The sequence below is a fragment of the Marmota marmota genome, unplaced genomic scaffold (assembly GCF_001458135.2).
Source record: "Marmota marmota marmota unplaced genomic scaffold, marMar, whole genome shotgun sequence".
NCBI classification, from domain to species: Eukaryota; Metazoa; Chordata; class Mammalia; order Rodentia; family Sciuridae; genus Marmota; species Marmota marmota.
This window is the reverse complement of record NW_025999863.1, coordinates 6,629,850-6,646,030: the sequence shown is the minus strand read 5'-3', so window position 1 is coordinate 6,646,030 and position 16,181 is coordinate 6,629,850. Positions and strand designations below refer to the sequence as shown.

The 16,181-nt window shown below is 38.0% G+C and overlaps 1 protein-coding gene and 1 pseudogene across 1 annotated transcript; both read right to left on the bottom strand.

The window, feature by feature from the left end:
- Nucleotides 1–2,573: 2,573 nt before the first annotated feature.
- Nucleotides 2,574–3,401, bottom strand: LOC107157532 (olfactory receptor 18-like). The gene has a single exon (XM_015503893.2). It carries the CDS (start codon nucleotides 3,399–3,401, stop codon nucleotides 2,574–2,576), a length of 828 nt encoding a protein of 275 aa, XP_015359379.2.
- Nucleotides 3,402–12,748: 9,347 nt separating this feature from the next.
- LOC107157531 lies at nucleotides 12,749–13,652 on the bottom strand (annotated as a pseudogene).
- Nucleotides 13,653–16,181: the final 2,529 nt, after the last annotated feature.

Sequence of the window (16,181 nt, the reverse complement as noted above, 5' to 3'; positions counted from 1 at the left end):
CATAGTACTTAGGAGACACTTTAGAAGGACCCATTTGTGCTGTTATGGGCATGATTTCAATGGGAAGAAGAACTCAATGGGTAGAGTGAACAAGATTTGAATAAGATTTCTGACACTCCACCTTTTTATTGGTTCTTTTTAGTTATACATGACAGTAGAATCTATCTTGGCATAATTATACAAGCATGGAATATATATTCTTCATATTCAGATCATAGGACCTATTCTTCCCCTACATTTTTCCCACCTCATGCTCCCTTCCCTCTATTGATCTTTCTGCCATTTACCCATAGTTATTACTATTTTCATTAATTTCTTGTGGATGTACACAATGGTGAGATTCACTGTCATGTAAACTTCACAATCCACGTCATTGAAACTTTACATATTTGTGTCCTTCCAGCTGGCTACTAAACTGTGATGTTTGTATCCATGATAAGAAAATAATACTTCCAACAGTCCTTCCAAGATCCCAAGGTTTCCCCTGCACTACTAGATTACATTATTTCTCTGCTGGGCCATAACAAAGAATTGCAGATCCTAAGACCCAACCATCCCAGGTGCCTGATAAAGTCTCAGGCCTCATCTGCAGGATTCATATGAAGATCATGTCAGATAGAAGCTTCCTGAAGCAGATGACCATAGGAGGAGGCCCTTCAGTGCAGCTCACAGAACAGATGCTGTTAAGCTGAAGGACTGGCTGAAGACATAAGGCTACTTGAAATGCCTTAACTGATGCACAGTATTTATTGTAAGGGAGGAACATCATTTGATATGTTAGTTTATTATCACAACAAGCCTTTAAAATTCTTGCTCCTCTCTCCATGTAATTTCCATATAATATGCAGATGGAAGATATTCGTTTGATTTTAAACAATTCATGTATATTCATTTTATTATTAAAAACCTATATCTGTTGTCCAAACAAAAATATGGGTCATTATCAACTATATCCTCTTATTCTGAAGTTCTTTTTTTAAATTTTTATTGTTGGTTGTTCAAAACATTACATAGTTCTTGATATATCATATTTCACACTTTGATTCAAGTGGGTTATGAAGACACTAGTATGGCAATATGTAAATCAATGGATGTGTAACTGATGTGATTCTGCAATCTGTATATGGGGTAAAAATGGGAGTTCTATTCTGAAGTTCTATTATTGAAATATCTCAGCAATCTGTTTAGAAATAATTCTCCCATGATAAATCACCAAGACATTTCATCCAGTATTATGAATAATATTTCTACTCAGATCCAATTGGAGGGAGAATGGCCTGAAACAGGGTGAGGAAAATAACATTTTTCTCCCATATCATTTATTTGACCATGTGCATAATATGTGGAAAATTCTCCACCTCTCTAAGCTCATACTGCTTAATAGAAATGGAGACAACACCCATCTCCATGCCAGGTGTGATACCTAAAGGAACATTGAAACTTAGTAAATGTTGGGTCGCCCCGGCATTTTCAAATTAAGAATCCCATGACCATGGAAAAAATTAGTCTAATGGGTAATAAAATTTCAAATGGCATTGCACTCTGGAGTGCTGTGGATCTTAAATGTGCTTTAGCCCCCTTCATAGTGTTTGTTTATGCCCCTCTATTTGTTTTTTTTTTTTCTTTTTCAATCATGATAATCTCAGACATGATCTTGGAATTAAAAAAAAAAAATGCTGCAGGTGTTGTCCAATGGAATACAGGCCAGTATTTCTATGACATAGACAAAAATGTACCAACATAACTTGCCTCTGGTTCTACAAGACATTCCTAAGAGGTATGAAATGGCAGGCAGAAAAAGCAGAATGTGTTGAAGACACAGTGATTATGGACATTTTTATGACCCAGGGAATGATCTCTTCAATGTTTAAAACAGGTTTTTACTTTTTATGCCTCTGTGACTTTGTGTAGGTTTTGTGGAATCAAAAATGAAAGAGGATTAATCATTCCTCTTCAAATATACAGCATTTACTTGCAGAAGGATAGAAATAAAAGGGCCCATTATAGAAATTTTAAAAAATGCTGACTTCGGGTCAGAGGATATTTTAGTTGTTATGTTTCCCCTCTTACAGTTTCCACCACCTCCCTGAAGTCCTCTCACCTATGAATCCATCCATGAATCACTCCACAGAGGAGGTTAGAGCTCTCAGGGACTAACCATTTCCCACCCAGCATTTCTCACCCAGCATCTGAGCACTCCTGAGCTGGCACAAAGCCCTCAATGTGTGAGTCTTTGGGGGACATTCCAGGTCCAAACTACACCACCTCCCAGCATGTGTTCACACCCAAGGTTCACCAGCAGACGTTCACATGCAAGGTACACCCACATGCGTTCACATCTAAGGTCCACACAACTACACACTGTTTCTCAGTTTTCAAAATCCCACTTGATATTCCCTATTTATCCCTCCCACAAATAATGAACCATCAATCTGCTGTTAAACATCTTGATATATAAAATACAATAAGATACAAAAATAGTGTTACTGATAATGCAGTATTTACATATTTATTTGCTTCATCTTATTGCATTTTCCTAACTACTTATCAAATGGAGGCCAAAAGTCCTGAGATTAGACTCTTCTACTGTGGAGCCACCTTAGGGTACTTTTAATGTCCTCATTCCTCAGGCTGTAGATGAAGGGGTTCAGCATGGGGGTGACCACACTGTACATCACTGAAGACACCACATCTTTCTTGGGGGAGGATGACTCAGCTGAACCAAGGTAGACTCCAATTCCTGTTCCATAAAATACGCAAACAACAGACAGGTGAGACCCACAAATGGAGAAGGCCTTGTACTTCCCACCCAAGGATGGGATCCTCAGAATGGAGGTAACTATTTTATAGTAAGAGAAAAGGATCCCTGAGACTGGGAAAAAACCAGAGATGGCACCAATAAAATACTTGATAATGAGACCAAAGAAACTGTAAGAACAGGAAAGACTCAGAACTTGAGCAGGGTCACAGAAGAAATTAGAAATCTCTACCTCTGTGAAGCTGGTAAATTCTAATGCAATCAGAATGTGAATCTGGGATACAAAAATGCTAAACAAGAAAGAAATAAAAACTAAGAAGCTGCAGAGGTGAGGATTCATGATGACTAAGTAATGCACAGGGTGACAGATGGCCACAAAACGGTCATAGGCCATCACAGTCAGAAGCATACCATCCATACATCCAAAAATGATAAAAAAGAACATCTGTGACAGGCCACCCACATAGGAGATGGCTCTGTGAGTTATAATGTTCACAATCATTCTTGGGACTGTGGTGGAAATGAAAAATATGTCAGTCAAGGACAGGTTGGAGAGGAAGAAGTACATGGGGGTGTGAAGGTGGGATTCAGAGCTGACCACCAGGATGATGAGCAGGTTCCCAAGAATAGTGACCAGGTACATGAACTGCAACAGTCCAAAGAGGATTGGTTGCTGGTCTGGATCCTCTGAGAATCCCAGGAGTTGGAATTCTAAGATGGCTGTTACATTTAGTTCATCTATAATGCTGGGACACCTTTGACAGAAAACAAGTTGGGAAAAAGGAAACAAATGAGCAGCATCCATCACTCCATAGGTACATTTAACTGAATCATTTATCATTAGAGCATTCAGACTCAGATTTGTACACCTTCACCAGCCTTTCACAGTCTGACCAAATTCTCTTGGAACTTTCTCAATACTATTCTATGTATCATTTATCCCTTCTGTGCATACACATTTTTTTTGCCATACTAGAAAGCAAACCCAGGGTCTCACACAGGGCAAATACTCTACTAAACTGTATATCCATCCACTTTTATTTTACTTTGAGACAGACAGGGTCTCCCTAAAGTTGCCCAGACTGGCCTTGAAATAGATCTCTTTCCTCAGCAAGCCTAGAAGTGTGTATTACAGTCATGAATCTCTGCACCCAACCTACATACCTGATTTAGAGACACTCAAGTGAACAATGTTAGAAAACCAAGAACACTCCACATAGCAAGATAATGACCACAGTAAAATGCAGTCTACTCTCCAGAAAAAAAAAATATTATAAGAAACATTGCTTAGTCTTTGAGGAAAAAAACACAGTTTATTAAAAGAAATTAAGAGGCAGTCTGTTATACATTACCATATACTAAGACAATGGTACAAATCCCTTTTACGAAGAATATTTATAAACACCCCATAAGAGCTATTAGTGTCTAATAGTTATACATAACAGCTGAGTTTGTTTTTTTTTATATACTGGGGATTGAACTCAGGGGCACTCAACCACTGAGCCATACCCCCAGCCCTATTTTGTATTTAATTTAGACACAGGGTCTCACTGAGTTGCTTAGCACCTAGCCCTTGCTGAGGCTGGCTTTGAACTCACAATACCCCTGCCTCGGCCTCCCAAGCCTCTGGATTACAGGCATGTTCCACCATGCCTGGCAATTAAGTTCACTATGACATCATCATGCATGCACCGAATTTAATTTCCTGTTTGGTTTTTCATAGAATAATCTACGATGACATGCTCCCATCCAGCACTATTTTTTTCTGATCATAATCACTCTCATTACACCAGTTATATGCCCCCAAAACCCAGTTTAAGTTCCAACCTTTTTTGATTATCATATAAATATTCACATCAGGGGCTGGGGTTGTGGCTCAGTGTAGAGTGCTTGCCTAGCATGCATGAGGTACTGGGTTAGATCCTCAGCACCACATATAAGTAAATAAATAAAGTCCATTGATAACTAAAAAATCTAAAAAAAAAACTTTAATATGAATTATAATTAGTTCTGCTCTGTGAAGAAAACTCAGGATTATGATTTTTGTCAGGTCTCACTATGATTTAATTGAGATAAGAGGCAAAAGAGAAAAGCACATGAACCATTGTGAACACACAGGAACAGATTCTTCAAATGGTCAAAGAAATAAAAAATATGACCTAATTTGCATCATTGTTGTAAGAAATTTTTAAATAAAATATATTGCTTAACTAGTGGTTTTCAATCTTGTGTATCAACATATTTACCTATGTAAATCTTAAAACATTCAGATAGCCTGGTGTCACACCAAACCCAATTTCATGAGAATATCTGACTGTCTTAAATTATAACTGGCATTAAGATTTAAGATATGGTGCAGTCTCATTACTTGTTATTACATGAATAAAACAGAATATCAATTTGAAAATATAAATATTTGGTAATAATTGTTTCACAACTAAAATTATATCAAGATTTGAATTATTATCTTTGAAATTTGAGCTCTTGGTACCTCTAAATGATTCCTTTCTTCTGCATAGCTCTCCTCCAAACATAGCTACTATCATGAATTTGGTGGACAGATGCTGCTGTCAATGTTTCCATAACAATTGATTTATTTATTCATAAACAGTTTTCTCAGAAAATTCCAAAAGGTAAATAAGTTCATCTAAGGAGTGCACAGCACAACTTCTCTTGTCCCTGAAATGTACTACTGGACATCAACATGTGCTTTTAAGTCTCCCTGTGAAGTACAAATACCTGTCTCCAAAGCTTTAAGTGATGTACAGCATGACCTGAGAAAGGGACATCATGTAACTTTTAAGTTTATTATTATACTACGACTTTCAAAAATGTTATGTCTACCTGGGCACAGTAGCACATACCTGTAATCCCAGCAAGTTGGGAGGCTGAAGTAGGAGAATGGAGAGTTCAGAGCCAGCCTCAGCAAAAGGGAGGTGGTAAGAAACTCAGTGAGACCCTGTCTCTAAATAAAATACAAAATAGTCTGGGGATGTGGCTCAGTGGTTGAGTGCCCCTGAGTTCAATACCCAGTACCCCCCAAAAAATTTTGTTATGTCTATTTCACACAAGTGAAAATTATAATGAGTGTGTGGTAGATAGTTTTTTGACATCCACTGTGGATGAATGTTAATATTATTATTAATCACCTATATATATTGTCTCAGGAAAAAAAAATTCATCATCATGTGTACCCACAGTTTTCCTAATATGCACTATCAAAATTACCCCTGAGACCCAGCTAAGAACAATTAATCTGAAGTATCTACTCCAGAAAATTTATATTGTATTGGGAGTATTATCTACAATTGACTCTAGTAAAAGAGAAAATAGCCTGCACTAGGAGTTACTAATACACATTCTTGGCATGTATATGGATCTGTTATACAAGTAGTACCTCTCTGTGCTCGTACTACTTAATGGAAATAGGAAGAAGAACACTCATGGTCACACCATGTATAGCTCGTAATATACATGTTTGCATCTTAATAAATACTTGATCGTTGTGGGGTTTTTCTTAAGAAATCACTAAGAAAACAGTCTGTTCTCTGTTTACCTACTTGCTATCTGCTGGTGAACACTATTGTCAAAGGACACTAGAAGGATGGAATGATGTGGAAGTCTAACATGTGTCTCAGCCCAATAAAGGAGGTTTCCTGGCACTCCCATTAGTACCTAGTTTGCTTTTCTTATGCCTATGAAAATCTCTGTTGTTGTTTAAAAAATAACTGAATGCTTTAGATGCTGTGAAGCATAAGTATAGGACCCATGGGCCCATGACAACGGCAAAAACAAGAGTTGTTACATCATATCTCTTGTTCTATGGCACGTTCCTAAGAAGGTGAAAGCACAGACAGGAAAGCCCCAAGTGTGTTGAAGACACCCAGATTATGGCCAGGATCTGTGAACAAAGGAAGTTCTATCCAGTCTTTAACATTTTTTTTATTTTTTATGTCCTTTATACCAAATACATTAAAGGCTCTGGGGAATCAGAAATAAGACAATCCTCTCCAAACATACAGCATATAAGGACACAATTAAAATACAACATTACAGGAAAAGGCTGACTAACTTCAGGTCATAAGACATTTTATTTGAAGGAGTATGTAGATTAACCTTGCCATATTGCCATATTAATAATAACCAGCCAACTTTTATTTTCCCCTGTTTTATACATTCATCACATATTAATCATGTAGGGAATACCCATTTTCTTTTTAATCTCTACTTAATACATCTGTATCAACTAGAAATCTATTTGAATGACAATACTGATTTTCAGAGATACTAACAACATGAAGTATATTCAAGAAATACTAAGTTGGAGCCAACAGCAGCAGTGAAAATGAAATTGTGAAACTCTGAGTCTGATGTGCTAATTTTTTCATTATTTTCCAACCTTAAGAATATTTGAACATAATCCAGAGGCTGAACTGCAGGCACATAACAAATACATTAATAACTCTTTCCAGTTTCCTGCATAGTAATGAAATAAAGATGTTACACTATGTCCCCTTCTCAAATTGAGGGCTCTATTTATGAGAACAGGAGGATATGGACAGTTGCAAGGACATCCCAGAGTGGGGGAAGGAGGGAGGTCTGTGTAGAATTATTGTGTGCCTTCTTTGTCTTAGATCTCAGTCATCTCATCCATTCTACCTGAATTTGTGAAGCAAATGTCACACATTATTGTATCCCTAGACCTAACAGAAATTCCAAAATGGGAGCAATAGTAAAGTCCCATCCTGAAAAAGAAATGCATGGTTGGCTTGAGAGGGGACAACCTGTCAGCATTGTTGAGCCCAGACACCCTGTGTCTCAAATCCACAGCTCAAGTCAAACATGGCTTCAGTTATTCTACCCAACCTAAACACCTAGAACAAATTTACATAAACAGCTGTGCTCCTTTGGTCTTTGTAAAAATAATGTAGAACTTATACCTTAGAAAGAACTTTGCAGATAAATTCAAACAATCTACATGGATCACATAGCTCAGCACTTGGCACTCAAAATTCTCCAATAAAGATTCATGAGCCTATAGATACTATCACAGTGCTTAGGACACAGTTGAAAAGGGTGCACTTTTTTTTTTTTTTTTTTTGGCTATGGTGGATAACAGGCTATGGAAAGCAGAGTGTGGGAGGAAAGATTTCTCTTGCAAAAATCATATATGCAAACTCAGAGTGCTCATAAGTAAAATTTTGCACATTATTCTTCTCCAATACAACTACCTAGATATTTTGACTTTCCTGATGAAGAGAAAAAAATGCTTTGGGTAGTCCCTCCTCCATCCTTCAGTTCCTACACTTTCTGATTTGCCCTGTGTCTCTGGTGGGTCATGATGAAGGACTGTGGTTCCAACACTCCTCCCTCCTTGGTAGTAAATGACCTCCTGCTCAGGCTTTAGGATTGATATCAGCGCAGCCTCCTGATCCAAACCATGGAAGGAAGAGACATAGGTACGGCATACATTAGACTGGAGCCATTGAGCTGAGGGACTAGAGACACAAGCTGACATTGACTTTTATAGGACCTTGGAGACTCAATGCTCAAAGCTCATAATTAGGTAAATTGGCCCACTCTAAGGACTTCCTCATATTAATGTTGGAGGAAGAGGAGGAGAAAATGTCAAAAGGTGTTTGTAGTCCTTCCACTACTGAAAAATAATCTCCTGGGTATAATTAATTTCTTTAATTTCTGTTTAGGGATAAATTTTGCTTTTATTTACATTTTATTACAGTAAAATCAATATTTGGGGAAAATGCAATTTCTTCCCTGCCAAGTGCACATTTATAGGCATTAATTACACTGACATTGCAGTAAACTATCATCACCGTCCATCTCCAGAAAATATTCACATTTGCAAATGGAGGATTTGTTTTCATTTTAAAAACTCCCAAAAACACCATCCTCAGCAGTGGCTACCCCAGTGTCCTATGATACCTGACAAGAAATTAAAGCCATGGAACTACAAAAATAATGTTACCAAGGAGGCTAAATGGAGAGGAATAGGTGTTTAGCTTTGCAACATTTTACAATATATATTCCAGTTGGATGCCACAGGTCCTGTGGAGCCTCCCTAGGACACTTTTAATGTCCCTGATCCTTACACCATAGATGTGGGGATTCAGCAGAGGAGTACATCAGTGAAGTAACCACAAACTTTCAAGAATAAAATTATATAGCTGGTCTGAGGTTCACTTCTATGCATGTTTTGAAAAATAAGCAGACAACTGACAGATGAGATCCACAGGTAGACAAGGCTTTGTACTTTCCACCTGTGGGTGGATTCTCAGAATAGCGGAAATAATTTTACATTAAGAAACAGGATTCCTGAGATGAGGGGAGCCATAAATATAAACAATAAGATACTTTACAATATTATTAGAATAGGTGTCAGAACAGGTAAGATAAAGCAGCTGAAACTAGAAAATTTCACACCCTTGAAGTCAGTAAATTGTAAGACAACCAAATTTTCAGCTAATAATCCAAAAGTCTAACCAAAAAGACATAAAAATTAATAAGTCACAGAGGCCAAAGCTCATGATGACTGGGTAATGTAGGATGACAGAAAGCCAAAAAGATGTCATAGGCCAACACAGTCAGAAGCAGATCAGCTATGTTCCCAATAATGATAAAAAGAGATCTGTGTCAAGAAGTGCACATAGGCGATGAGTCTTATTTTGGATGGTGGAGATTTAAAAATGCATGCTAATGACACTTTGGAGAGGAATAAATATATGAAGGAGGGCAGGGGGAATCAGATTTGATGGCCAGGAGGATGAGCAGGTTCCCAAACAATCCAACCAGGAATATGGACAGGAACATCCCAAAGAGGGTGGGCTGTAGTTCTGGATCCTTTGAGAGTCCCAGGAGATGTAACTTTGAGACACATGTTAGATTCTATGCTTCTATATTGCTTATATACCTTCTAAATAGAACAGAGGACAAGAAGAAGGAAACATGCAGGCCCAAACACTGTATTTTACTTTTTTTTTAATTTTTATTTATTTTTTTGTATTGGCTGATGGACAGCTTCTCTTTATTTTGTTTGTTTATTTTTATGTGGTGCCAAGGATGGAGCCCAGTGCTTCACACATGCTAGGCAAGTGTTCTGCCACTGAACTACAACCCCAGATCTCTGTGTATATTTTTAATAAAAAATATTTATGATTAAAGTATTCAGGCTGAGGTCCATACACCCTCAGTAATATTTCACAGTTGTAAGCAACCCAATGATCTTGGGATTATTTCATTATTATTTGATGTGTCATTCAACTCCTTACACACACCTACATTTTTTAATTAGAGGAAGAGAATGCTTGATGCCTGTGTCCAAAGTATCCAAAGCATGGACAGCACCCTGTCTTTTATACTCCTATATTCTCTTTAATCTCATTTTTTTCTATTTTTTCATAAATCCTTTCTATTTTCTGGAGCAATATTCTCCAATCTGAAATCATTGTTTTTTCTAGAAGCCCTTTTTTCTTTCCCTCAACCCCAACATGGGCCTCCCTGCTTCTTTCCTGCCTTTCAGTTCTCTTAAGCAAGTCATCCACAAACCACACATTAAATAGTAGAAGCCCAAGGAATGACCTCTGTTGTTTGGTTTTGGATGGCATTGTGGGGTTCTTGTTTTGAAACACAAGTCTTCAGTCATCTGATTTTAATTGTGGCATTTTTGATGTGGCATTTGGAGAATGGATTATGAAATTTAGCATATTGGTATCCTCCTGTTTAGCTAGTCAAAGTGTGATATTTTACCTGAGGAGGAGGAAACAACATTTCTAATGGACCTTCCTCCACCCAATGTCTACTTCAGGATTCACTGGTGTATGGTGCATCTCTGCTGGGTTATAACCAAAGAACACAGATCTAATGCCCCTCTCCTGCTTGGTGCCCATTGAGTGCCTGTTCAGTCCCTAAGATTGCTATCAATTCAGTCTCAAATAGGAGCTTCTTGATGCAGAACCATGGAAGGAAGAAACACGATCATGGAGGCCAGTGGATCAAATAGATCAAGCTGAAGGGCTACAGGCTGATAATTGACATTCATATGACCTTGGAGGTTTAATGCAAAAAGCTCATAATTAGACAAATTGATCCATGTTATCTAAATCCCGAAGGATTTCAGTATTTCAATATTGAGTATTGTGATGCCTTCAGCTCTACTCTGCTTTGGTTATTCTGCATCTGAGTTGCATTGGCTATTCTGAGTCTCTTGTTCTTCCACACAGATTTTAGAACTGTTATTTCCAGTTCTTCTCAGAACTATATTTTGATGAATATTGCATTGACTCCTGTAGATTTCTTGGTAACGTGGCCATTTTAACAATATTAATTTTTCCTAACTCTGAACATGGGAGGGCTTTCCATTTTCTGGTGTCTTCTCTCTTACTTTTTCTAGCCTTCCATACTTTTCTTTGAGGAGGTCTTTCATCTCTTTGGTTAAATTAATTCTGAAGATCTTTTGAGGCTAGTGTGAATGGAATTGTTTTCCTGATTTCTTTCTCAACATATTCATCATTCACATGTAAAAAAGCACCTGGTTTTTGTGTGCTGATGTTGTATACTACAGAATTGCTCAATATGTTTACAAGCTCAACAAACCTTTCCTCAGCTGCTTTCTCAAGGCAGTCCCCACCCCAACCCTGCCACCCCTGCCCAGTCTCACTAGAGGGAGCTTTCCAAAGTTCTCTGCCATGGAGAGCTCCTCCAGCTGTGTGCATGTCCAAAAGCTTTGAGAGATGGAGATGAGCCAGAAAACACATGGGGGTCTGTCTCCCATGGTGTCCTGTCCAACACTGGGCTACCCTGACCCCCGCTCTCCCAGGCTGCCCACCAAGGGCTTACTAGGGCTAGGTCAGTCCCACAGGGGAGACAGTTTAGGGCAAGTCTTTGTCAGACTCCATCTGCTTATGCAAGATAGGGTTTGGACTGCTGTCCCTTGTATGGGCATTGCAGACTCTCTCTCTTTGCTATCCAGGCGTGTCCTGCCACCTGGACTTCTAGCTCCTCTGTCCATCTTCCCTGGAGAACCCTGAGCCAAGCATGACTCAGAAAGCTTTTCAGCACTCTCCCTGGGTTCAGCCTGCCACTTTCTTTCTCTACTACAGCAAACATCATCTCCACCATCTTAGCCTAAAGAATTAGGCTGAGGGGGCTGGGAGAAAAAACATTGACACAGTGAGCAAGGAACAGCTTTTAGCCAGAAACCCCTGCTCTGAGAGCCCATCTTTCTTCATCTTTCCCATTAATGGATTTCGGCTTGACCCTTCTCCCATGGGGGCAGAATTCTACAAGCATAATTCAAGGATCTTTTGCTCTGTTTTACATTGCTAATAATGGGTGTTAATCTTGAATCTTTCAGCATCTCTTCTATTGAATTAGAATGGCTTTCTCATAGTTTATTTTAGAAAGATATTCAATATACTAAAGAAAACAAAAAAAAAAAGAAAGAAACCATTGGTGCAGTTTTTAGGATCTTCAAGAATAGGATGATATCTTCAGCAAATAGACAATTAGACTTCTTGCACATGACTTATGTTTCTTTATTCTTCCTTCCCAAATTCAGGAACAAGGCAAAAATGTACACTTCCATCACCTCTATTCAATACCATCCTTGAAATATTTGTTAAAGAAATTAGGCAAGAAAAATAAACTGTGGTAAATTTAAATCTCAAAACCATTACAGTTTTTACCATTTTCAAGTACACAGCACAACAGCCTTAATTACATTGACATTGTTGTGAAACTATCATCATCATCCATCTCAAGAAATTTTTCACCATCTCAAAGTGATAATTTGTTCCCATTTTGAAAATTCCCCAGACCCCCTTTTCCAATCCTGTTTGCAAGCATTCTTATATGAAATGTGATGAGAAATTAAAGTCATTAATGTTTTGAAGGAGATGAGATTGAAAGGACTAGATGTCTGACTTCACTACATTTTCCAAAATACCCTACTGCTGGACACCAAACGTCCTGGGTTTAGACAGTCCTGCTGTGCAGCCTCCTCAGAGCACTTTTAATGTCCCTGTTCCTCAGGCTGTAGATGAAAGGATTCAATATGGGGGTGACGTCAGTGCACATCACTGAAGCCACCACAACTTTTCTGGGAGAATGGGACACAGCTGATCCAAGGTACGCTCCAAAGCCTGTCCCAAAAAAACAAGCAAACAACTGCCAGGTGAGAGCCACAGGTAAAGAAGGCTTTGTACCTCCCCCGTGAGGATGGGATGCTCAGAATGGAGGAAATTATTTTATAGTATGAGAAAAGGATCCCTGAGATGGGGAAAATGCCATATATGGCACCAAGAAAATACTTGAGGATGTTATTAGAGAAGGTGTCAGGATAGGCAAGGTTAAGAAGTTGAGAAGGGTCACAGAAGAAATTAGAAATTTCTACACCTTTTAAGTTAGTAAATTGTAAGATGATTAAATTGTGAAGTTGGGAGTCAAAAAGACTAACCAAAAAAGACACAAGAACTAAGAAGCCACAGAGTTGAGGGTTCATGATGACTAAGTAATGCAGAGGGTGACAGATGGCCACATATCGGTCATAGGCCATCACAGTCAGAAGCAGAGCATCCATAGATCCAAAAATGAGAAAAAGAGACATCTGTGTCAGGCAGCCCACATAGGAGATGGCTGTTCTGTGAGTCTGGGTGTTCACGAGCACCTTCGGGATCATGGTGGAGATGAAGCCGATGTCAGCCAAGAACAGGTTGGAGAGGAAGAAGTACATGGGGGTGTGGAGGTGGGGGTCAGAGCTGACAGCCATGATGATGAGCAGGTTCCCCAGCACTGTGACCAGGTACATGGACAGGAACAGTCCAAAGTGGATGGACTGCAGGTCTGGGTCGTCTGACAGTTCCATGAGAGAATTCTGAGACACGTGATAGGTTTTGAGCTTCTATTCTGCTTGGGCAACTATTGAAAAAGAAAATAAGGTTGGAAAAGGGAACAAGTAAATGTCAAATACTCAAACAATGATACCAATTCCTTTGATTTCAATTATTTTAAACACCGTCTAAGAACTAGGATTGTATTCACTGAATATTTACCTAAAGTTGTTAGTTCACATCAGAAAACATGTTATTGCCCATGAGACTTTCAGCTTGTTGGGTTTGGGGATTAGTCCTTTCTTGGAGTTGACATCCCTGCTCAAATTTCTTTGTATTTTAAAAATTATTTAATATAGAACTTGTACCCTTAGCTTAAGTGGCCCTCACAGTTTAATAAGTGTTTTAACTACATGCACAAGCACTAGCATCACAGATCACAGATATGGCGTTTGTGTGCCCTGCACATGTCAGTATTGAAACAGAAATGAAATGCTGTAACATAATTTGGAATTCTATATTTTATGCACATTATTTGTTTCAGACCCTTGCAATCCCCATAAAATTTCTACAAAGGCAGACAGTTCTTTTTTTTTAATTAATGTCCAGTGTCCTGTGGTTAACACCTCATTGTTTTTGTGATTTTAAACTCTTTGATGAATGGTTGAGGACTGTAGAACCAGGGAAATCCCCCAAACCTGTGTGAGTCTGTCCCTCCTTCTTACACCAATTAATAGACTTTCACATCAATATTTTCTGTCCTTGGAGGCAATTTTTTTTTACCTCAGCTACTTGAAGGCCATTTGGGTTATTATTTTGGAGGGAACACTGTGATAATTCAGCAAAAAATTCAAAAGAAGAAATTAACAGAAATATGATAAATACTCTTTGGGCATTTACTCATATAAAAAATGGAGACAATATATTCACAGCGTCTAGTATTAATATAAAACTGGTATTACAATCTTCCTTATATTGTAATCTCCTTTATCACTATATATAGCTGTGAATATTTTAAAATATTGTTGTTGTTTTCCTACACCAGGGTTGAGAATCAGTGCCTTAGAATCCTTGCCAGTATGTAGAAATTGTACTATGTACTATATATACTATATATAATACTATGTACTTGTGCTGTCAAAAGACCCACTTCACATATTAAAAAACAAACATTTAGCAAAATGCATTTCAGACATGGTGATTTAGAGAGACTTGATTGCCATCTATAAAATTTCACTCATTTTTTTCTTTTCAGGAATACATTCTCATGCACACTTGCTCCCCCAAAGAAATAGCTCTTACCAGTCAATAGATACATGTTAAATTTTTATTATTTACTTTTAGCACTGTGGGCCTAAGCAGGAGCTTTAGGCATGCTTTGCAAGTGCTCTCCCACTGAGCTACACCCCCAACTCAATGTGGGTATAATTTTTATTTGATATATACATGTCAGTTCTAATTTGTATATACATAAGCCGTTTTCTTTAAGACCTTCCTAAAAACTCTAAAATTATCTACCTATCATGCAGTCAAAATCCTATGTCCCTGAAATGGACTAATTCACGTAGTCATGTGAATTGAAGTGTTTCTGTGGAGTGCATGCAGCTATTTCAAATGATTTACATGATAAACATCATATCCTGAGAAGGAACAACATTTAACTAGTGTTTATTGTTTCAAAAAATAATTGGAAGTTCTTATGTCTGTCTCCCTATCACAGAAATGAAAATTTCCTGGTAATATGGGCATATAGTTATTTTAATTCCAGAAATTGATGCATGCTCCATGTTACTATGTCTTATGTTTGGTGTCTTAATACAAATCAGTTCTGGTCAAATAAATCATTTAACTTTTAGTTTATAAAGGGAATTGTGTATAAATAAAATAATACTGCTAATGTATATTTGGTAATAATCCTGATGTGATTATTGACCAAGAAATGTCATCTTCCATACTGAATAATATTTTTTATTTTTTTTACTTTTTATTTCAGTAAAGGACACAGCATCCTGAGACGGGGGTCAACACATCCACATTTCAGTCTTGGCTCACTGACCTGCCAATATTTGTGGAATGTGTGTACATCTCTCCACCTCCCTGGGTGCATACTGCTTAATGCAAATGGGGATGAAAGCACCCTTATCTCCTACATACAAAGCATGCATGACACTACTGGACCTAGTAAACATTTGGCCATCTATTGTTTTAGCATGCAAAGAATTCAATCCTTATGGAAGTGAGTTTATTGATAAAAAACATTTTCAAAATGCTAGCAAATACTGAAATGAGGTAACTCCAAGTTATAACTCATCAAGTAGAGATTACTTGCCACTTTCTTTAGTCCTCTTTCATATTTTGGTTACCCATAGATGTCTCTGTCATCATTCTGAATAACTGTATAATGTAGAAGCTCATGTGCACACCATATAAACACAAGCAAGAGCTGTTATTTCTTGTGTCGTGTTCATTTTGACATTCCTGAAAGGGATTAAAGTGTAGAGAGGAGGGTACCAAGTGTGTTGAAGCCACACTGACTATGGAAAAGCTCTGTAACCAAGGAGGAGCCCATTTAATATTTA